At 51.2% G+C, this 22,336-nt stretch overlaps 2 protein-coding genes across 4 annotated transcripts in view; one reads left to right on the plus strand and one right to left on the minus strand.

Annotated features, from left to right (window-relative positions):
* On the minus strand, window positions 1-21,787 carry TRPM4 (transient receptor potential cation channel subfamily M member 4). 3 transcript variants are annotated; one of them, XM_039868505.1, is made up of 16 exons: window positions 21,657-21,787; window positions 19,898-19,965; window positions 15,907-16,081; window positions 15,421-15,601; window positions 15,075-15,238; window positions 14,739-14,922; window positions 11,332-11,393; window positions 10,992-11,183; window positions 10,576-10,675; window positions 6,980-7,092; window positions 6,235-6,597; window positions 5,938-6,072; window positions 1,946-2,075; window positions 1,625-1,770; window positions 527-639; window positions 1-158 (listed from the first exon to the last, which is right to left on the minus strand). In XM_039868505.1, the coding sequence occupies exons 1-16, from the start codon at window positions 21,702-21,704 to the stop codon at window positions 77-79; spliced, it is 2,256 nt and encodes a 751-aa protein (XP_039724439.1). In that variant the 5' UTR covers window positions 21,705-21,787; the 3' UTR covers window positions 1-76. The 3 variants fall into 3 exon arrangements, 2 of the variants coding, with proteins under 2 accessions (XP_039724439.1, XP_039724440.1); XM_039868506.1 differs by lacking the exon at window positions 21,657-21,787 and adding an exon at window positions 20,289-20,444; XR_005654024.1 differs by having other exon boundaries at window positions 122-158; window positions 1,625-1,844.
* HRC (histidine rich calcium binding protein) overlaps window positions 20,709-22,336 on the plus strand; it is a 6,915-nt gene continuing 5,287 nt past the window's right edge. The window contains 1 exon segment of the mRNA XM_039868509.1: window positions 20,709-22,336. Coding sequence (XP_039724443.1) covers window positions 21,628-22,336 — 709 coding nt within the window. The 5' untranslated portion in view covers window positions 20,709-21,627.

Genomic DNA, 22,336 nt, shown 5'->3' on the forward strand with positions numbered 1-22,336 from the left:
CAACTCCTCCCCTCCCCATACCTGGTGTTCCTGCAGCTGCCCGCGATGCCCACCTCACGTGGCGCTGGCGCCACACTCACCTGACCGGTCCTTCCCCATTGAGGCCCCTATCCATGTCGAATGCCAGGTCCTTCTGTGTGGGCTCCTCATCTGACTTCCTGGCACGGAGAGAAGCACAGAGTGAGAAAAGTCGGGAAAGGAGACTGGGAGAAGAATTCGTGAGTGACGCCCAACTTCTTCACCCAGAGACACAGCGGGGACACAGAGAAGTGCCCCCTTAGAGTCACCCCAAAGGGACCTTCCCCCAGAGCCATGCCAGAGGGCAGAGGAATTGCCCCTACAGATACAAAGAGCCCCCAAAAAGCTCACCTTCCAGAACACGCCCTCAGTCTGAGGAGGGAAAGAGAGTGAGGGGGGGAGCGGGGGGGAGGAAGCACCCGACAGGTTGAGTAGAAAGATAGCCAGCAGTGAGAAGGAGGGAAGCTGAGCACCCCGCTTCTTGCCAGTCTAACCTCAAGGGACTGACCTGAAGGTGATGAGGTTGGTGTAGATGAGTGGCGGGCAAAAGAAGGCGAGAACCAGGGCCCCGATGGGCGTGGTGCTGTCCATCTCCCCCCACCACTTCTGAGTCAGCAGAGACTGTGGAGCGTGGGAAGGATTAGGACCCCGAATCTCTCCCCTGCCCCCTCCCAAGGACCTAAGCAAGAACTGGGCCACAGCTCCAGGGCACAGAGCAAGTGCTCGATGTGGGGACCAAAACTATTGGGGTGGGGGGGAAGGCGGTCAAAGGCAAGGACCAACTATCCCAGGTTTTAGCTCGTAGAGTTAAACGGGCAACAATTATTAACACAATATGCCAGGTACTAAGCGGCCTGAGCACTTGACAGAGATTAGCTCATTTAACCCTCACCACACCCCCAGGAAGACAGGTACTAGGATGTTCTCCCTGTTCACAGGTGGGACACAAGGCGGTTAAGGAAGGGACACAGAATGGAACCTATGAGTTGAAGCACCATTCAAAGCAAAGAACTCTGGGTGGTTCCTTGAAATGACAATCCAATCATTCCGACAGCTGAGGACGGGACTTCCCATTGGGAAGGCGGAATTTCCTGTCCTGAGGGTGGGACTGCGTGGGACTCCAGATTTAGATGAAGGATGCTGAGAAAGTGCAAAACGTCAGGGTGGGCAGGATGGGGGAGCTGTAGGGGACAAGCAGGGCTTCCTGCAGGAAGACTGGGATTTCCGGAACCAGAGCTTGGCTGGTGAGGTCATTTTAATTGCCGAGACCTGGCACTGGGGATCTCTTAAGGGAGCGGGAAGGGTTTTCTTCGGGTGAGAATTGGAACTTCCCATTAGAGTCATCGGGAATTCCTGTACCTGGAGTGGAACCTTTTAAGAGGGTGGGCTTTGCTGTGGGGAGGTGGGCTTTCTCCTGGCAGGGAGAGGGGCCTCTTATGGGAAGACTGGCCTTTCTGAGAGGGTGGAGACTTTCAGGAGGAGGCGTGGCCTCCGGGGGGCGGGACCGGTCAAGAGCTCGGACTGCCCACGACGGCAGGGGCTTATCCTCCACAGCTCCCAGAGTCCAGCGAGGGCTGCTCGGGATGTTGGTGTCTCAGATACTCACCTGTACCCCATCCTGGGCAAAGAAGGCACGGGCATCGGCCTGCATGGCAAGCTGGAGGCAGGTAGCACCCCCCCAGAATGGACAGCGTCGGAGGAGCAGGCGAGCAGCCCGTTCCTCGCAGCTGCGGTAACATTCGCCAAAGAGGTCTGGGGGGGCAGGGGATTTATGTCAGAGGTAGAGAAGCGAGTAGAGAGGTGGTGCGAGGGGAGAGATGAGGGGCCTGAAAGGGAGGGGCAGGGTTACGAGAGGAGTGGGGAGACGCGCTCACCCACTTCGCGGAGGCGCCCTGTCCCTGCCCCCAGGCACCCAGGCCCCACGTACCAACACCCAGCCCCTCAAACTTGGCCGCCAGTTCCTTTCTCCGCGCTCCCTCCTCGGCCTCAGACTCCAGGCGCGCCAGCACCCGGAGCAGCAAACAGGCCCCAAGAGCTGAGGCCACAGCATTGGATCCCTGGAGAGACAAAAAGAGCTGTCATGGGTAGGATCGGATTTTGGAGTGAGGGTCACAGAGGGTGGGGGCGAGAAAAACGCCTGTAATCAAGGGAGGTGTCAACAGAGGCCAAGGATAAAGTAATGTTTGTAGAAGGATCTGGAAGAAACTAGACATCAGTTGAAAATGTCAGAAGTCAGGTGGTTCAGAGGCCAGGGGTTGAGCTGGAGTTAGAATGACACCAGAAGTTATAGACAAGAAGCAGTTGGAGATGTCACCTAAAATTGCCGAGTAGAGAACTTCAAACATCCGCCCCTCCACAAAGCAACAAATAAGCTGGCAAAAACTGTCAGAATCAATTTTTTCAGAATTCCTGAATCCGGTATAAAACTTATAATAAACAGGAAAATGCTTAATGAAGAAAGAAACTGCTACATTTTAGTAAAAGAGCACTGTGACATTTTCACGAACCCGCTTACCATGGCCAACTCCCCAGCTCGGTGGCAGCCTTGCAGGTGTGCGTTTTGGGTACCAGAAGGAGCAATTCAGATATTATTCTTAAGTAATTGCGGTTGTGTGTGTGGCCCCAGCTGGTGGCTCCCTGAAGAAACAGCTCAGGGGCTTGCCTTTGTTTCACTGTTCTTGAATATTCCCCAGGACAGAAGTGACTTCCCAGGTGATGCTTGAAAGCATTTTAAAATAAAAATATTTAGCCTCGGCTCCCTATGGCAAAGAATAACAGCCTAGGCTAGTAATAGATACACTGAAGAACTTTGGAGGGAAGTGGCTGGGGAAGGAGATACCTGGGAGAATAAGGGGTTGGAAAAGCTCCTATGTGTACCAGGAAAACTGCATGCACGACCGAGACCAGATGTGTGCTCAGTGAAGACTAAAGAAAACCCTAAGCTTTCACTCCTGGCTGACCTTTAGGCAACAAAAGCAGGAAGCGATGGCTAAGGCAGAATTGTAAACAGCCTGCCTAAGTTTTGAAAGACAGCTCCAACACAGAGCAAACATGCGAACTGGGAGAGTTTCGTTTTTTTGTTTGTTTGTTTGTTTTTTCCTGCTCCAAACATTTAAGGAATCTCTGTCAAGTCACTAGCTTGTCATTGAGCTAATAACAGAACAGAGACTTCGGTGGCCACACATAAGAAAGAACAGAGACTTTACAAAAATAACTTAGAAAAGTCACTAAACAAACAACAACAACAAACCACAACGAGAAACAAAATCAAACCTGGAGGGAGGGGACAAGCTGATCTCCAGCATTGTCATAATATTCAAAATGTCCCGTTTTCAACAAAAAATTATTTGGCATGCAAAGAAACAAGAAAGTATGGCCTGTTCACGAGAAAAAAGAGATTAATAAGACCTGTCCCTGAGGAAGCTAAGACTCTAGACTTACTAGACAAAGACCTTAAATCAACTCTCTTAAATATGCTCAAAAAGCTAAAGGAAATCATGGACAATCAAATAAAGGAGCCGAGAGAATAATGTCTCCCCAAATAGAGAATATGAATAAAGAGCGAGAAAATATTAAAAGAAACCATATAGAAATTCTGGAGCTGAAAAGTGAAAATAACTGAAATAAAAACTTTTCTGCAAAGGCTCAACAGCAGCTTTGAGGTGGCGGAAGAAAGAATTTATGAACTGGAATATGGGTCAATTGAGATTATCCAGTTTGAGGTGCAGAAAGAAAAAATAAGAAAGAAAATAAACGGGCCATAAGAAACCTGTGGGACAACATCAAACATACCAATATCTGCATAATGGGAGTCCAAAAAAGGAGGATAGAAGAAAGGAATCGAAAGAATATTTGAAGACATAATGGCCTAAAAATTCCCAAATTAGATTAAAAACATGAATTTATACATCCGAGAAGATCAAGGAACTCCAAATAGGAAAATTCAAAGAGATCCACACTGAGAAACATTTTAATCATATTGTTGAAAGTAAAAAACAAAGACATCTTGAAAACAGCAAAGGAGAAATGACTCATTACACACAAAGAATCTCAATAAAATCAACACGTAGGATTAAATAACTGTAACAGATAATTGTAAACCTATAAAACTTTTAGAAGAAAGCATAGGGATAAAACTTCATGACCTTAGATCTGGCAATGGTTGCTTAGATGTGACACCAAAAGTGTAAGCAACTGAAGAAAAAATAGACGAACTGGACTTGATCAAAATTTAAAACTTTTGTGCATTAAAGAATACTGTCAACAAGGTGAAAGATAACCCACAGAATAGAAGGGAAGAGATATGCAAATCCTATATCTAATAAGGGATTAATATCCAAAAAGATATAAAGAACTCTTACAATTCGACAACAAAAAAGACAAACAATTCAGTTGAAAAATGGGCAAAAGACTTGAATAGAAATTTCTCCAAAGACACATAGGTAACCAATAAGCACGTGGGAAGATGCTCAACATCACTAATCATTAACGAAATGCAAATCAAAACTGCAGTGAGATACCACTTCACACCCATTAGGATGGCAATTAGCCAGAGCGAACAAACAGAAAATAACAAGTGTTGGTGAAGATATAGAAAAATTGGAACCCTTGTGCATTGCTGATGGAAATGTAAAAGGGTACAGCCACCCTGGAAAACAGTATAGTGGTTCCTCAAAAACAAACAAACAAACAAAAAACTACACCTAGAATTACCTTGTGATCCAGCAATTCCATTCCTAGGTATGTACTCAAAACAACTAAAAGCAGAGACTGAAACAAATATTTGTACGCCAATGCTCACGACAGCATTATTAACAATAGCCAAAAAGTCAAAACAGCTCACGACATCAACAGATGGATGGATTCGCAAAATGTAGTATATCATACAATGGGATATTATCCTGCCTTAAAAAGGAAGGAAATTCTGATGCGTGCTACATGGAGACCCATGAACACAGTGTGCTAAGCGAAAGAAGTCAAATAGAAAAGGCCACACGTTATATGATCCCATTTACATAAAATATCCGGAAGAGGCAAACCCACACAGACAGGAAGCGGGTCAGTGGTTGCCCGGCCTGGGGACAGGAGGTAAAGGAAGTGACTGCCTAAGGGGAACAGGATTCTTCCTTTTAGGGTGCTGAAAATGCCCTGGAACTAGATAGAGGTGGCTGTACTCAAAGTTACTGAATTATAAAGTTTTAAATAACTTTCATGGTGCATTTTATGTTATATGAACTTCATCTCAGTGAAAAAAAGTCTATATGTAACCCCCGACCTGATAGGCTGAAAACAACCCGAGGCTTAAGAAGTCCTGTCAAGACTTCTATGGCGTAAAAATTAGAGCTGTCTTAGATCCTATTTGAATCCTGTAACTCTTTTATTTACTTTGTTTTAACTTCGCAGACTTCTCAAATGTGTCCCAACAGCTCTAGCTCACCTGCTGGAGTCCCGGCCCTCCACCTGGCTGCCTGGAGGACCCCAGCTCCACCTTCTTACCTGGCTTCCTTAACTCTAGTTTTGTCCCGGTCTACACTGCAGCTACAACGATTGACATATCTAAATTGCAAGTGTACCGGTATTTAAAGGACTCCCCATAGGACACAGGATAACGTCTAACTTCCTCATACAGGCATCATGAGATCGAATCACACGTCTGAATAAGGGAAAGTGCCCAGTATATGTTGTTAAGAGAAAAGGCAAGTTACAAGAAATGCCTGGTATGGGGGTGGGGGCGGGGAATAAGAACTAAAGGAAAGAAGCAACAGTCGGAGTCATATATCAGGGATGGAAGACGGGATGAGGGTCAGGGTGACTTCAGAGGTCAGGGTATCAATCGTATTGCAGGGACATCAGAGTCTTGTCAAACTGAAGGTCAAGGACGTAAGAGAGAGTAGAATCACAGATCAAGTCAGCACTCACTAACTCCCAGAAGTACAAAGCCATCTGAGCCCTGTTCAGTAGCAGTGCCCAGAGGAACAGGTCACTCCAGGGGGTCTGCCCAAGGACGGCGTCCAGCGCGAGATCCGAGGCGGCCCTGACCGAGAGCAGCTGCGTCTGCGGGCAAGGGGGCGTGGTGAGGATTGGCCCCGCCCAGATTCCTGCCTGGCTCCGCCCCAATCAACAGCCCCACCCCAGTCTCTGGCCCCGCCCCTCCCGGCATAGCCCCGCCCCCAAGTTTTCCGGGTCTCTCCTACCCAGCCTGGCCCCCGTCCTTACGCTCTCCTTGTGGCCCTGGTGACTCTCCTTGCAGCCATGGTCGTGGCGGGGATCCTCGGAGGCCCAGGAGTGGTACTTCGGCGCGCACATTTCCCCCAGCAACATCCGAAGCACGTGCCCCACGTCAGGGAGTCGGGGCTCCACAGAGGGTTTAAGGCCTGGGGTTTTGGTCCCCGCGCCATGGGACGCCTGGTCCAGAAGGCTGCGGAGGAGCGAGTTGGAGGGCGCTGCGCTATAGAGTTGTGCCAGGCGCATCGGGGTCAGGAAGTGGCCCAGGCTGAGGCCATGGGAGATGAGCAGGCGGACGAACTCGGGCCGGTCGTTCAGGAGGGCATCCATGAGGGAGGCCTCCAGGTGCACCGACTGCCGGGGGCGGGATGAATGGGGGAAGAGATGAGCACAAAGACAGACGGAGGCCAGGTGAGGTCAGAGGATACAGGCAAGAGATGTGGGTACAGAGCTACAAGTGATGGATGATGGATGGGTGGTGGATGGAAGAAGAAGGAAGGAAGGAAGAAGGTAGCTGAAGGAAGGAAGGAAGGAAGGAAGGAAGGAAGGAAGAAGGAAGGAAGGAAGGATAGATGAAGAGAGAAGGAACAAGACAGGGATAGATGGACAATCAGAGAGGATGTACAATTAAGAGAAGGCTGGAAAGGCCATCATGGAAGACGGGGCCAAATATCAGGGAGGAAGGAGAGTGCGTCCCCTTGTCCCGATCCCCAGCCCCCAGGTCCCGACCCCTCACCCGCCACTGGATGTCACCCCGGAAGAGTTCACTCTGGGCAATGTCCACTCGGTTCCAAGCCACAGCCAAACGCAGCTCGTCCAGGTAAGCTGAGGCGTCAGAGCTCCCGCAGGCTGCGAGGGTGACAGGGAGGGGGCAGGAGTCAGAAGGGAGGTAGGAACACGGGATCAGTGTCCGATTTGCTTCTATTTGAGATGCCTGCCATTTAAATTCCATACAAAGGGGGTGTTGTCGAGCAGAGTCTGGGGTCTTTAAGAAGACGGGCTATTACAAGCATCAAGTCATTCAACTCAGAGGCAGAGTGCAGGCCAGTGGTTCAGAGCCCCCAAGAAGGAGGAAGAACCGTTTATTCATTTAATATTTACTGTGATCGGTTGTGGACCAGGCAGTGGGAGGGGTGGGGAGAGAAACTGGATACAGCCTCTGCCTCGAAGGAGCTCATTCCAAGAAAATACATCCCAGAAAGTGATCAGGGCCCAAGGGGGCTATGGTCACAGAGGCTTGAGTGATCCCATCTGAGAGCCTAGTACAGGTACAGGACGGGCATTGAGGTGGGGCTTTTCAAAGACCAGCAGGATCTGGAGGCGTGCCTCGAAGGTGAAAAAGAACCTTCCAGGCAGCAGGAGCAGCTTGAGCAAAGGCCCAGGTGCAGGAAAACACAGGATATGATCACAAACGTGAGTCACGTGGATTTCCTGAAACTTGGGGCGTGTGTGGGAAAAAAAGAAGTGACAGTAGCTGAAAATGAGGTCGGAAAAAATCCGAACGTTCGAGAGACTTTAGAAGACCTCGGTGGTCCTTAAAACGAGCAAGGAAGATCAAGAGGCCTTTGAAACTTGGATCCACCAATTGAACGGCCACAAACACATGCACTCAACAGGGGCCAGAAATTTCTGGGGCGAGCGGTGGGTCCAAGGAGAAGAAAAGCCAAGTGTACACACCGCCGGGGCTCAGCGCACTTGTGGGGCACAGTTAGCTTTTCTTTCTGTCTCTGCTGTCTCAACATCTATCTCCAAAACGAAGGACTTTCGTCTCGTTTCGGTCGTTCCCCAAATCGTCATGGTACAACTAGGCGATGGTGGACATGAGCAGGGGGCTCCGAGGCCACTGCAATCCCAGCTCCGCCAACGCCAACTGAGCGACTTCAGGCAGGCCACCGACCGGCGGGAGCCTCGGATTCCTCATCTATAAAATGGGAATCATGATGGTAGCCACTGCGGAGCACTGTTATCAGTAATAACCACGGGAAGAAGCTCCAAACTGGGAGGAATCGACAGCTCCAGCCGCGTAACCACGCAGATTGAGAGGTGAGGAAACACGGATAGTAACATGCCTAGGACCGCACGGCTTTATATTTCTTTTCCAAACCCAGAAGCAAATTCAGAGAGAGACTTTCTAAGAGTCTATGAATCACCCCCTGCTTTCCTCACAGGGAAAGGGGAAAAAAAAAAAAAGATCTATAATATCTTGCATTATATTCCGCCTTAACATGTCACCATTTGTCACCTGGACCTCCCTCGGGCCTTGAATTCATGCTCACCACGTGCCACACCGAGCTCGGGGTCTTTCCTCAAACTGACCTTCCCCTGCGTCTTTGTCCACCCGGTAAAGGAGGGAGACCCCCAGGTGCTGTTCTCGTCCCTCCCTTTACATCCCCCAGATCATTAGTTCCCCACGCCCCATCTCTCCTGCACCCCACTCTCTCTGCCTAGCCCCCCGACTGCGCCCACGGCTCCGTCCTGCCCTGCCGCCATCGCTGTAGTAACTTCCTTATCCTCGGCCTGTCTTCTCCTCTCTCGTCTGTCCCCGCATGATCCCAGAGGGTCCTTCTATACACAGGACTGGTCCTCTCGTCCTTCTCAGGACAAAGTCTCAGTCGAGGTCCTGGGTGGTCTGGCCCAGCCCATCTCACTGGTTTTGTCTCCAACGCTCCCTTTGTGCCATCCACATGGGCCTCTTAGGTCTCCCCCAAACGCGCCCCGTGCAGTGGGCTTGACAGTCAGACACCTGAATTAAAAGGCCGACCCCTGTTACCTTGTATGACCTCGGGCAAGTCACCTTTCCCTTCTCTGAGCCTCAGTGTGTTAACTGCAAAATGAGGAGACAATCCTTGCAGGAAAGGACGGAGGATCGGGGGCCATAATGCATGCCGAGTGCTCGGCACAGTGCCTGGCTCGTACTAGACTCTTAAGGAGCCTTCGTTCTCTTCCCTTTTCCTCCCTCACCTGCTGAAACCCCATCTATTCCACTGATATCGCTGCCGCCGCCTAATTTCACAAGAATGTGATCACTCTTTTGCAGACGATGGAGTTAGAACACCGCCCCCTCGAACCACATCTCACAGAGCTGCTTGCTGCGTTTTCTCCCAAGCAGCTCGAATGTTCACTTCCGTAAAGTGAATCGGATTTGCCCACCGTTAGCTTTTATTTCAGGATGTGTCCCCAAAAGAAACAGAATTATGTCAAGAAGAGCTCCCAGGGACCGGGGCACTGCTCCTAAGCGGCTTCTCGGTCCCACGACATTCCACCATTTTTTCAGAGAAAGAGACCAAGATGCAGAGAGGGGAATGAAGCCTCTTTCTCAAGGTCACACACACAGCAAGGAAGGGGCCAAGCTGGTATTCGATGGTAGCTTTTTCTGACTCCAGAGTCAGAAGTAACTAACTATTCCTTCTGCCTCCACGGAACATGGTGGCTGCCAGCGGGGCTGAGAACGCATTAGAAATAGACGCTATGCCTCTTGGGAGTTTTTATTTAAGTGCGTGTTCTCTTTGGAAAATGCTTCTGACACCAAAAATGACCCTCCCCACCTGCACCCCCAGAGCCCTGGGAATCCTCCTTACAACGTATGTACCCCAGCTCCTCCCCTAACTAAGTCCAAATTCTACCAGTTCTTCAAGGCCCAATTTAAACGCCAGTTTCTTGAATTTTCCCCTCTTACTAACAGTGGTTCCCCCTCCAAGCTTTTGTATTAAATTTACTTAGGATTGTGTCCAAATAACCCTGGGGGGATCTAGGGTCCTTGAGAGCAGGAAATGGGTCTGCTTTATTCCCTGGAGCCTAGGATAATATCTGTCGAATGCATAAACGAGCTGCATCCCCGGCCACGACCAGGTGGCCATTATGCCCCCTACCTTGGTTTCCATCATTCATTCCTCTAGCGAAATATCAGGAGTTGCTCACTGAGAGACAGTGCTCTGGTTCATCTCTGACTCCCCCACCCCTCAGTGCTTGAAACATACTGGAGGCACATAGAAGAGGAAGGGTGGGGAGGGGTTAGATGGAAGAACGGATGGGTGGATGGATGAAGAGATGGAAGGATGGATGATGGACGGATGAACTGATAAAGGAGGAAAGGATGAATGCATAGGTCCAACGGAAAGAAAGTTATGTTGGGACATAATGAAAGTATCTTGGGGAAACTGTCCACGAGCACCATGCAGACACCCAAGAAACACTGCAAAGGGGAATGATAAATAGAAAGAGATGAAAGGGGGCACGACCTGAGATTAGAGAGGACAGATAAAGTGCCAGGTCAGGAAAGGTGTCCAGAGTTTAGTGGAGAGAAGGGGAGGATTTGGGGGGTCCAAGTCTTACCCTTGACGAGAGCCCTCAAAACGATGGTCTCAAATTCCTCAGGCCCATCCTCAGATGAATAGACTGTCAGCAGCTCCTTCCGGGTCATGATCCTCTCCACCTGCAGAATATGAAATTCCGCATCCCCGCAGAGACACAGGAAGCCTTCAGAACCTAGTAGTCTAGGTGCCCAGCAACTCTCTAGTCCCAGAACCCCGGAGTCCAAGCCCCCAGGCCTCTCCTCTTTGAGACCCAGGAGTTGAGACTCCCAGCCCCTCCTCTCTCAGATCCACAAGTCTGGGTTCCCGTTCCTCTCTTCTTCCCTTAGACCCAAGACTCCCAGCCCTCAGCAAGCACTCTCTTCTCTCGAGACCCAGGAGTCCAGGTCCCAGCTCCTTTCCATCTCAGAGTCCAGAGTCGGGCCCTCAATGTCGTACCTGGGCCTGCAGGACCTCAGGGTCCCCTGTGGGAAAGAAACGCCTAATCCGATCTCGGGCGTCACCTCGTCTGCCCCCTCCATTCCCTGGAGCCAGAGTGTCTTCCAGGATCTCCGCCAGGCAGTCCGCAGCTCCCCCAGACCCGGCCACCAGCAGGCAGGGGAGCTGAGCCTGGGTGGCATTCTCTATCCGCTATGAGATAAAGGGGGCAGTGGGGTCAGGGAAGGCAGCTATCCACCCCACTTGGAGTCCAGATCCCCAGTCCCCTCCTCCCCTATGATTCAAGGTCCAGGCCACCAGCCACCTCACCCCTTAAACCCACACATCTGGGCCCCTATACCTTCAGCATCTTCTCATCACCATCAATCAGGAGGAGGAGGACAGGGATGTCAATGCCGGTCCCTGAGGAGAGAAGAGAGACGGGGGTTTGGTCACCTCCCATCATCCTTTGCAGGGATGGGAGAGAATCACATTTTCCCAGGAGTCCCTGGGGCGAACATCGGCTTCTGCCTAATCCTCCGTCCTGAGGCTCATGGGAATTGTCTTGTCTCTGAATGTGCTCAAAGGGGCCAGATTTTGAAGACAGTAATGCTCATCTCCCCAAGGAAGGAGGGGGCTGAGGGCCTGGACTCCTGGGTTCCCGAACAAGGCAGATGTTTGTGGCATAATCCTAGGGTTGATTAACCACCCAGGAGCCAGGAGAGGATGAAAATTCAACCAGAAAATGAAGGAAATAAGAAAAAGAAAGGACTATCCGAATCCAATAAGGATATTTACCAAAACCCAATAGCAAAATCTGTAAGACAGTTTTCTACGAACTCTGTTCCCATTAAAATAAGAAACGAGACAACACTACTACTATGCACACTCGTTTGAGAATAATAATGTAAAAAAAAAAAATGAAATAATTGGAATGAAAACTCGCATTTTTTTAAGCTGGAATACACAAAGATATCTATTTGAAGAAAATATAATTTATATTCTCAGAAAGTTGTAGAGACTCCGCTCAAAGTAAGTAAATATTAATAAGAGGATTTGGTAAGAGAATTGATATAAATACACAAAAATCAAAAACTTTTCTCCAAACTAGTAATAATATGTATCCTATTCATGTCGTGATAAAAATATATATATATAAAATACCTAGGAATTAATTCTCCAGAAAGGTATGACATCTTTATGAGGAAATTTATAAACCTTATTTAAGGACAAGACCTGAATTAATGGAAAAGCTAAGACCATATTAACCTGTCCCGAAGTAACACACAAATTTAATGCAGTTTGAGTAAAGGAGAGGGGAGGAGGGTTTAGAAGTGTCTTCCTTGTTTTTCATGGAACAAAATCATTTTAAAATTCATCTGGAAGAATAAATGTCAGAGAAGAGTTAAGAAATTTTTGAGGAGGGACAGTGAGGGGGAACTTTCCCTAATTAACATCCAAACATCTTTAAACTACTGTAATCAACATAATTTGGCACAGGATTAGAGAGGTAGAAGAGAAAAGGGTTCAGAAGCAGATTTCGATGTATGAAGAAACCGAAGATATACTGAATATTATTTCAAATTTATCTGGAAAAAGATGGCTTATTTATTAAATGGTCATGAAGAAAACATGGCTTCCTGTTTGGAAGAAAAGAAGTATAGATGACTCTCTACCTCAAAACATGTAAAAATCATTTCCGGATGGATTAAATTTTTAAATATGAAAATATAAGATATTAAAAAGAAGACAGAGAGAATATTTGTATAGCGATGGAGTAGGATGGACCTTTGTTAAACAAACAAACAAACAAACAAACAAAAACAGGAAACCCAGCGGCTATAAAAGAAACAACAAATATATCTAACCACATGAAAACAATGGAATTTTATGGAAACAGAAGTCATAATTAAAACATTTTTTAAAGTTTACAATACATCTAGCAGTCCAAAGTTTATTATCCACAGGATACAAAGAAATCCTATAAAAAGATAAGAAAGAAAAAAGATGAGAAATAACCCATGTGAAAAAAGAGGAAAGAAGATTTGAATAGACTATTCAAATTTTCTCATAATTGAGAAAATTTGATTGGCCAACAACACATATATATTTGTAGTTCCCAACAGTATTAGATAAATTAAAAATCAAATTAAAAGTAAAATGTCACTTTTTACCCATCGAACTGGCCAAAAAAAAAAAAAAAAAAAAGCATGAAAATCCATAGCTGGTTGAGAGTGGATGGAAAAGAACACTATCACACAGATCTGATGGGAGGGAAAATTGCTACAGATTTTTAGAAAGTTATCTAGTCTATTAATATACACGCACGACAATATCATTTGGGAAATCTACTGTACGTAATTCTAGATGTCCACGCACAAAGATATTTATTCGGCATTGTTTATAGCGCCAAACGCTGATAAAATGTTAAGTATCCGTCAATTAAGAAAAATGGAAAGAACAGATGGTACATCCATGACCAAGAAACATCATGCAGCTATGAGAAGAGGTTCAGGATAGAGAAGCTGGGACCTAAAGGGGTGGTCATAAGAAAGTGTTACCTGTGTATGTATAGTATAAAGAAGGAAGAAAAACACCATACAGGTGGAAATATACTAGCAGATAATCTTACAAGCATAGAGAAAGGTACAAAAGGATCAATTCCACACTGTATAAGGCCGATTACCCCAGTAGAAGGGATCGAAGCCGGGAAGAGAAGATAATTAACTTTTTCTTTACATATACCCTTGTATGATTCGATTTGTTCCAAAGAGTACATATTAAAGCTGCCATAATATATTATGTGTAGCGAAAAGCCAGTCTCAAAAAAGGTTAGGTATTATATTATTCCACCTATGTGACCTTCTGGAAAAGAGAAAGCGACAGCGATGGTGAACAAATCGGTGGTTGCCAGGGTTTGGGGTACAGAAGGAATGAATGTCTTCATGGTGACAAAAATGGTCTGTGTCCTGACTGTGAAACTGGTCACAAGAATCTATAAGCAGAGATCTGCGCACTCCCCAAAACCGTCCTGCTGTATGAGGATTTTTAAAAAATAAAATTAAAGTCGCCAGAATTAAACGGACACTTTTTTTACACAAAGGATGTGTTTGCAAAGAAACAGCTTTTGTTTAGTTGACAGTCTTCATTGTATATATTTCTATTTCATCAATTTCTGCCCTTGTCTTTATTATTTCTTTGCTTCTACTTTCCCTAGATTTGATTTCCTGTTTTTTGTTTTTTTTTTAATTGGAGTTTTAAATCATTGTTTTTCAGCCTTTCTTCTTTTTTGGGTATATGCATTTTAAATCTATGGATTTCCCTCAAAGTATTGCATTAGCTGCATCTCGAAAACCTTGGCATGTCATATATTCATTATCGTTCAGTTCAAAATGTTGTCTAACTTTTTTTTTCTCCTTTGACTCGTGGGTTATTTACAAACTACAACTCAAGCAACGATACAGATGAATCTCACAGAAATAATGTCAACAGAAGCATCCAGGCTCCAAAACGCGCAGATGGGGGCTTCTGGGGGCTACTAATCTGCTGGTTCTTGATCTGGGCGCTGATTGCATAAGTGGGTACAGTTTGTGAAAAAATTTGTCAAGCTGTCCACTTACCTGCATTTTTAGATTTCGAGATAAAGATCGTTTTAAAGCACAGCGAATGATGGGGGAAAGCACTTGGCCATAGGAGGCTCGTCCTCGCCACCGCCACCAAATTTCGACCAGGCGGGAGCGCAGGGATCCTGAGGCTGGGGCCACTCACCTCCCACACCCGTCTTCTGCTGGGCGATGTAGGACTCGAAGCGCAGGCGGAAGCGGGTCTCGCCGCCCAGGCGGCCGTGTGTGCCGTCGTCCACCAAGAAGAAGGCTGAGTAGTTATAGTCGAGCGGAAACTGGACCCGGTCCTCGGGGTCCCCACGCCACGGGTAACTGGCCGGGAACGAGCCCTGGGGGTCACGGAGTCTTTCCATCGGGGCCCGGAGGACAGACACCGGCCCCTCCTGCACCCCAAGACCCAGGAGTCCCGGCCTGGCCCTTCCTCCCTCAGACCCAGAAGCCCATGGCCAGAACCTCTCTCTGCCAAGACCCCGGCTCCTACCTTGGGGTTGGTGAGGGCCTCTCTATTCTGCACGACACCCCAGGGGGCCACGCCCATGGCCACCACCTTGGTGCCCCCAGTGCTGGCCGTCTGGTGGTCCCTCACAGCTACACCAACGTGTCGGCCAATGCCTGCGTGCAGCCCCCCGGTGACAATCCAGGCCCCTACACGGAGACAGAGAGTAGTGGTGAGGTCCAGAAATACGCAGGCATGGAGAGAGAGAGAGAGATTAAAGACTGAGTCAAGAGCCCATACAGAGATGGAGGGGACACAGCATCCCAGAGAAGTGGGGAGATGAGCAGCCAGCCCCAGCCCAGGAGGCAGAGCCCCCCCCACCCTCAGTCACCTGTGCTCTGGGCAGCCCGCACCAGCCCGCTTCGCAGCAGGTCCTGCAGCCAGGTCTGGAGGATGGGGCCCCCCGACCCCCCCAACACTGACACCACCAGGTTCGGGGCTCGGAAGCCCCACGTGCGCGTGACCAGATTATACACGGTAGCTGGATCCGTGCGGTCGGAGAGCCGGAGGAACTGTGGACACACGGGAGGAGGGGACACGGAGACGGGGACAGAGACGGGGACAGGGACCCAGGGAGGAAGGGACAGAGACATAAAGAGGGGAGGACAGAGACCCAGGGGGTAGGGACAGAGAACCAGAGAGAGGGGAAGAGACCCAGAGCGAGGGACACAGAGACCCAGAGCGAGGTAGAGACAGGGATGGGCAAATGGGGAGACACAGTGTTCAGCTGGGGCGCCTCCAGACCCCAGCTCGGGGAGCCCCCGAGACATGCGGTCCCACTGGCCAACCCCGGCCCTGCCCAGGCATGCGGCCTCACATTGCTGGCCTTGCGGCCAGAGCCCAGGAAGTCCAGGTCCCCGAAGGCATCAGTGGGCTTCTCCGTGGTGTGCAAGTCACTGTCCCAAACAGTCACCACGGCTGCCCCGAACGCATCCTCCACAGCCACTGACAGGTGGGCACTCCGGGGACGCCCACACTGGCACAAGGTCCCTCTGGGGGGGGGAGGGATGGGAGCATGAACCCAGGGGTGTCCCCACCAGCCCCAAACATCCTGGAGAAGTGTCCGCATTTCTGCCTGACTCCTCAGCAGCACCCTCACACACCGGCCCCGCCCCACAGTCACAGTCTGCACTGACCCTGACCCTGACCCTCCCTGGTTCCAAAGAGCCCGAGGGAGAGACGGTGAAAGGAGAGACACGGTCACCCTTCCTGGCCGGAAGCGGCAGTGGCTCAAGGAAGCTGGAGCAGCGTGGCCTGCAGGGCCCGACACGGCAGAGCGCAGGGGGCCTCCCAGGGGTGTCCTCGCTGCCCCCAGTCCAAACAGATAAAATTCAGCATGAAAAGAAAAATCTAGAGAGATGTGTGTGACTTAGGGCAAGGAGCTTCTCTCCTCTGAGCCTCAATTTCTTCCTCAAATGAAAAGACCATAATAACACAGCCTAGAGCTAGGAGGAGCCTGTGACAAGCGGACCCGGTGACATGCACAGTGCTTCCTGGAACAAGGGCTGCATTCCGGACCCAGGCGGAAAGAGACTGCACATGAGCTCCACACACAGCTTTAAATAACCTTGAAAAACAGTGCGAAAGGCATTCCTTTCTGCAGTTCTGATCCCTGTGGAGAGGCTCGGCTGGCGCCAGGTGTTTGAGGCCCGGCCCTTTGCTATTCTGTCTTCTTGAAAGAGAACAGGCACCTCCCGCTCAGAAACCTGGGCCGGCAGCAGCATCCGGCAAGAAAGAATATACTTCGACTTGCTTTTCGCTGGAATCGCCTTTTATAACTTGTTTCTTTCTCTTTGTGGCAAACGGAACAGGCTTCCCATTTCCCGTGTTCACATAGGACACTCTCCCCTGCCCCCAAACAAATGTGCGCGGAGCCTCGCGATCCAAATGTGATTGGCACCGGGGTTTTAAAGGGTAAGGAAACCTGGCTTTGGGGAACGGGGGATTTATTTGCGAATGTGTCTAAATCTCTTTGGTCCCTGACTCCAGGGGGGATTCGGATCGTAAACGAAGTGAGCACAAGCGGCACGTGGATTCGGCAAAAGTTGTAAATTGGGCAAAAGTCGGGAAGACACTAGGCCGATCCACACGCAAGATAAACGGAATACACTCAGCCCGGCTCCCAGCACGGTGGAGGACGCGTCCCCCTCCTTTCCTACTCCACTCCAGGGTCCTGGCATGCCTCAGTTTACCCACTTGATCCTTTTACCCATCTCGGTCCCATCCATGACCCCCTCGTTCCCTTCCATCTACTTCCCATTAGCCGTTCCCGGCAAAACTCCTCAGGGAACGTTCCAGAACTTGAGCTGTTCCATCAGCAGCCCCTAGCCACATGGGACTCTTTATATCCGAATAAATTAAAACCTAATACAATTACAGATCCGGTCCCTCTGTTGCTCTGGCCACATTTCGAGTGGTTAGGAGCCACAGTGGCCAGCGGCTGCCCTGTCGAACGCGGATACAGAGCATCTGCACCATCGCGGAAAGTTCTGGTGAACAGCTGGCAGACTCCCCCTCTGCACTTCTGCCCTCTTGCCTTCCCGCCTCTATGTGAGGCCATCAAACTGAAATTGTTAACGATAAGATCAGCAATTACCTGCCCGTCCCCAAATACAATGGCTTCTATTCAGGTCTCATCTGACTATCACCAAGTGGCACTGGTCACAGCTGATAGACTCTGGTTCCAGAAATCCTTTGCCTTGGCAGAGTAAACCTGCCCTCCCCCCACACACACAGCTGCTCTGTCCTTCCCTCCTCTGTGGCTTTCTCTTCCTCTGTGCCTCCCTTGAGTGTAGGTGGTCCCCAGATCCAAGATCACATGGCTTCCCTACACAGGTCTCAAACTCGAGGCCCCTGGGGGCCAGGCAAGTAACTTAACGGAGAGAAGCATCAGGTGGAAAATAAGTGGACGTGTCGGAGGCTGTGGTGAGTTGAGGGGTGCAAGTTTAAGACGGATTTTTAAAACTGCATTTCCATCACACACACAAAAATATCGGTCATAGACTTGCCAGTTTGCGACCTCCCCTAACCTTACGCCTTTGCCCCGTGACATCACACCTACTTCTACAGTTTCTGTTACCACTGACATCAAGGACTTTTCAAACCCTGGATGGGAGACCCAGGCCCGGGCCTGCCACGCCCACGGGTCCCCCTGGACCCCTCTAACTCACAAGATCCCACGCTGAGCTCCACAACTTTTCCCAAATCTGCTCGTTGTCAAGGGTTCCCCATCTCGGAATCAACCCCGCTGTCCCCCAGGTCCCAAACCGGACATCCAGGACACACTCCTCTCTCCTTTTTCCCCAAATCTATCAGTCCCCAAGCTCCTGTCCTCGTCCCCTCCTCTCTGTGTCCTCACAGCCCTGGCTCAGACTTCTTCCCCTCCCAGCCAGACCTTCATCCAAACTCTTCCCCGGCTTCCCAAACTCCTGTTCATCCTCAAACGGCCCCCAGAGGGTCCTTCTACGCCCAGAGCTGACTCTGCCCCTCCTGTGGTCCCCTCGCTCCTCAGGACAAGGTCCCAGCCCCTCGGGGTGGCATTGGAGGTCCAGCAATGTCCGGCCCTCCCAACCTCTTCGGCTTCCTCTCTCAAGTCAATGCTCCTTGCATCCTGAACTTTGCTCCATTTTCAAGCCGCACCACCCTGATAGTAGGGGACAATTTGCACATGCTCATCTAGCTCCTGGAATCACGTCCTCATTCCTCTCTCCAGCCTGCCTTCAACGGTCAAACTCCAGCTGGCCCTTCGAATGTCACCTCGCTGGCCCCTCCCCCAAAGGACATTAGTGACACCCTGTCTCCTGCCCAGTCTTAGCCTCTTCTCATCTCCCACGGGGATCAGTGGCGTGTCCTTTGCGGCTCACGTCCCCTGGCTTCACATCACCCTTCTCACGCCAGACCAGAAGTTTCTAACTTTCTTGACCACATTGCCACCAGTAAAAGTTGTGAGCAGTCACCCCCGGAAATGTATGTCTATTCGTTTAGACATAATTGCAAGCTGAACAACAAAACACACACTAAATTAGGAATGCTGACGTTTCTGCACCTCCAAGACCCTCTCGGGGATAACTAGAAAGCCGGAACCCACTTGAAAGACTATCACCCGAGGTCAGGAGCTGCCCCAGAGTGGCAAACACCCCGGCCGGCCCACGCGGTGTCCTGGCACCCAGCGCAAGCTCGGTGCCTGCGTGTGTAGTAACTGCTCCCTTCCCAGGGGGAATGCAGACGTTTTTCAGTGCTTATGCCATGCCAGGCACTGTTCCAGAAACATCACAAGCATTTAATTCTCACCAGAACCCCAGGAGGTAGGGTCTGTTTTAATGCTCAGTCGACAGATTAGGCCGCGAGAGGTGAAATGATTTGCCCAAAGCCACACAGCACGTGTCCCCCCCAGGTGAAATTCGACCCCTGGCAAGGCCCGCGCTCCTGGAAAGTACGCTGTCTTGGGAGCGCTGAGTGAAGGTTTCTTGGATGGATGGATGGATGGATGGACGGACGGACGCATGAAACAGACAGTCAAGAGAGGAAAACAGAAAGTGACCCGAGGAGACAGAGACACGGGGAAGGAAGGACAGGAACGGAGCTGGCGCTTTAACACTGACCCTGAGCTGGAGCATGGGAATTACAGGCGTCTGCGGAGATCCAAAGGCTCCCAAGGGGGAGCTCCGAGGCCACCCGGGAACGCCCTTGGACCTGTCCGCAGCCGCGGGGAACGGGGGGCGGGGCAAGGGTGGGTCTGCGGTGGGCGGGGTCAGCGGGGCGGGGGTGGGGGGAAGCTCCCGGCGGGCTCCCCGGGGCGAATGCCTCACCCCGGATCTGTGGTGTCGACGATGAACGTCGTACATGTCTTCCTCTTGAAGATCTTGGGGATCCAACTCTGGGGACAGGAACAAGGGGCGGGGGGCTCAAGTTCAGTCCTACGGGACACGCCGTCATTCACCCCGCGCCCTAACCCTCCCCCACCCGGGATCCAAGAGTCAGGGACCACGGCGCCACCTCCTCCAGACTCGGGGGTCTCGAGTCCCCCTCCGCCCCACAGTCCCCCTTCTATCCGTCCCCAAGGACCCAGGACTCTGGGCCCCTCTAAACTCCTCCTTCGTTTCACCCCAAAATCTGTGTCTCCGGCTCCGTCCTCTCTGCGAACCAGGAGACCAAGCCCCAGGTCCCCGTTCCCTCAAACCCGGGGTCCGGCCGCTGTACCTGCTCCTTCTCCGCACCCACCATGCTGCCGCAGCTGCCGCAACCTACCCGGCACCCCACATTCCCTTCCCCAACCCCGATACAAGATCCGCTCTAGACAAACCGGATCGGCCGCCTTCCCAGCCCTGCCTGGGGCGGGGCGAAGTCGGGGAGGGGGGCGGGGAGTCTCGGAGACACGTGACGGGAGGCGGGGCGAAGGGCGGGGCAGGAGTTCCAGGCGGAGACCGCCAGAGGGGGAGACAGAGGCTCCGCAGGGGTCCGAGAGACCCAGAGAGGGAATGTCAGAGATGAGGGAGGGGACACATTGACCCAGAGCGGGAGACAAAGCTTGGGGACGACGCTCAGGAGTGAGAGGGGAACAAGCCAAGAGTGGGAGGGGGCCAGAATGGGAGGTGGGATGGGGACCGTGAGAGTGGGTGACAGAAACTGTGAGAGAGAGGGCAACCCAAAAGGAGGATGGGAACCCACGTGACAGGATGAGGGTGGGAGATATTGACACACGGACAGGCGGGGCCACGTGTCTTCTGCCAGGTCTCCCTGACAGGGACAGCTGCAGCCTCCTGGGTAACCTGAGCCCCCCACCCCCTTGATGTATTTATAGCCTCGGCCTGGCCCCGTCCCCTGCCCCCAGATCTGAGTTCCAGGGACAGGAGGTCATGGGTGCGTGTGCTGGGAGCAGGGTTCCTTTCGCCCTTCTCCAAGGCCTTTGTCTCGGCATCCACTCTCTCAGCAAATGATCTCATTCTGGCCAATAGCCCCCCATAATCTAATTCTCAACCCTTCCATGGAAGGGGTCTTACAGCTCACATAAGTCCCTCCTGCCTCCAGATGCCCCAGGCTCACCCGACCTGGCCCACTAAAAGTCTAGTCATTGTCTTCACAGTTGCCAAACATGAACTAGTTGGTGGTCCAAAGTCAAGTGCCTGGGCTCCCCTCTCCTGGCTAAGGAGGGACCCCTTCACCCACCCGTCCCCAGCAGGGAGGAGGAGCAGCAGGAGGGGAAGGGCAGGCAGACCAACCCAGAATAACTCAGGGCTGAGAGTAAATTTAGCCACAGAGAGGGGAGGGGAGAGACCCTATTGGCTGGGAAGTGGGAGGGAGGGCCCACGAGGGGGGTCGAGGGGCTCCTGAGAGTGCTTCACAGGGGTGTCCAGAGCCGGGAGCAAGGGCCACAGGAAGGCAGACAGGCAAAGACAGAAAGAGACACGGCAAAGAAAAGACACAGAGAGAAAGAAAGAGAAAGACCCCAAAAGAGACAAGGACCCCCGACATTTATTCGCATAGCCGCAAGTGGCAGCTGGAGCCAGCCTGAGAGAAGGTCTGCTGCCTGTCCGTCCCCATGGGCCACTGTGGGCCATGGACACGCACTTGTCTCCTCTGGGCTGCTGTGGCCGGCCTGCTGCTCCCCGGCGCCATGACCCAGCAGCTGAGAGGGGGTGGGCCGGGCCCCAGCAACTGGAACAGCAATGCAGGAGTCGTGGGGCTGTCAGAGGACGCGTCAGGTGAGTTTGGCCCTCTCACCCACGGCCGTAGCGGTGAGAACGAGGATGCTTCCACAGAGAGTGGGCATCGATTCTGGAGGCACAGAGACCACGGAGAAGAGCACGAAGACGTCTCCAGGGAATACGGTCACCAACTGCAAGGCCACAGGTACCAAGGCCATGAGGTCGAAGACGAGAATGTCTCTGACGAGGAGGTCTTCACAGAGCGTGCCGGGCAGGCCCATGGGCACAGAGGCGATGGGAACGAAGACGTGGACGATTCAGCCGAGCCCCGGCACCACTTCCCCAGCCGCGGGAGCCACGGCCATCAAGACGAGGATGAGAACGAAGTTGTGTCCAGTGAGTATCAACATCATGTCATCAGGCACATACACCGAGGCCACGGAGAGGAAGAGGATGATGAAGATGAGGAGGCGGGTGTTTCTGCTGAGTATGGACACCTGGTCCACAGTCACCAAGGCCACGAAGAAGAAGATGACGACTCCGATCACTATGAACACCAAGACCACGGGCGACGAGGCCATGAAGAAGAAGAAGATGACGTCT

The sequence above is a fragment of the Pteropus medius genome, unplaced genomic scaffold (assembly GCF_902729225.1).
Source record: "Pteropus medius unplaced genomic scaffold, Ma_sr-lr_union100, whole genome shotgun sequence".
In the NCBI taxonomy this organism is placed as follows: Eukaryota; Metazoa; Chordata; class Mammalia; order Chiroptera; family Pteropodidae; genus Pteropus; species Pteropus medius.

What these genes read in the sequence shown, in the direction of transcription:
- TRPM4 (XM_039868505.1), bottom strand. Translation starts at nt 21,704, where the DNA reads ATGGCGCCGGGGAGCAGCAGGCCGGCCACAGCAGCCCAGAGGAGACAA. An exon ending in GTCGACACCACAGATCCGGG is followed by an intron (nt 16,082 to 19,897) that starts GTGAGGCATTCG and finishes TCCCCCCCCCAG; the next exon opens with AGGGACCTTGTGCCAGTGTG. An exon ending in GTGATGAGAAGATGCTGAAG is followed by an intron (nt 11,184 to 11,331) that starts GTATAGGGGCCC and finishes TTTATCTCATAG; the next exon opens with CGGATAGAGAATGCCACCCA.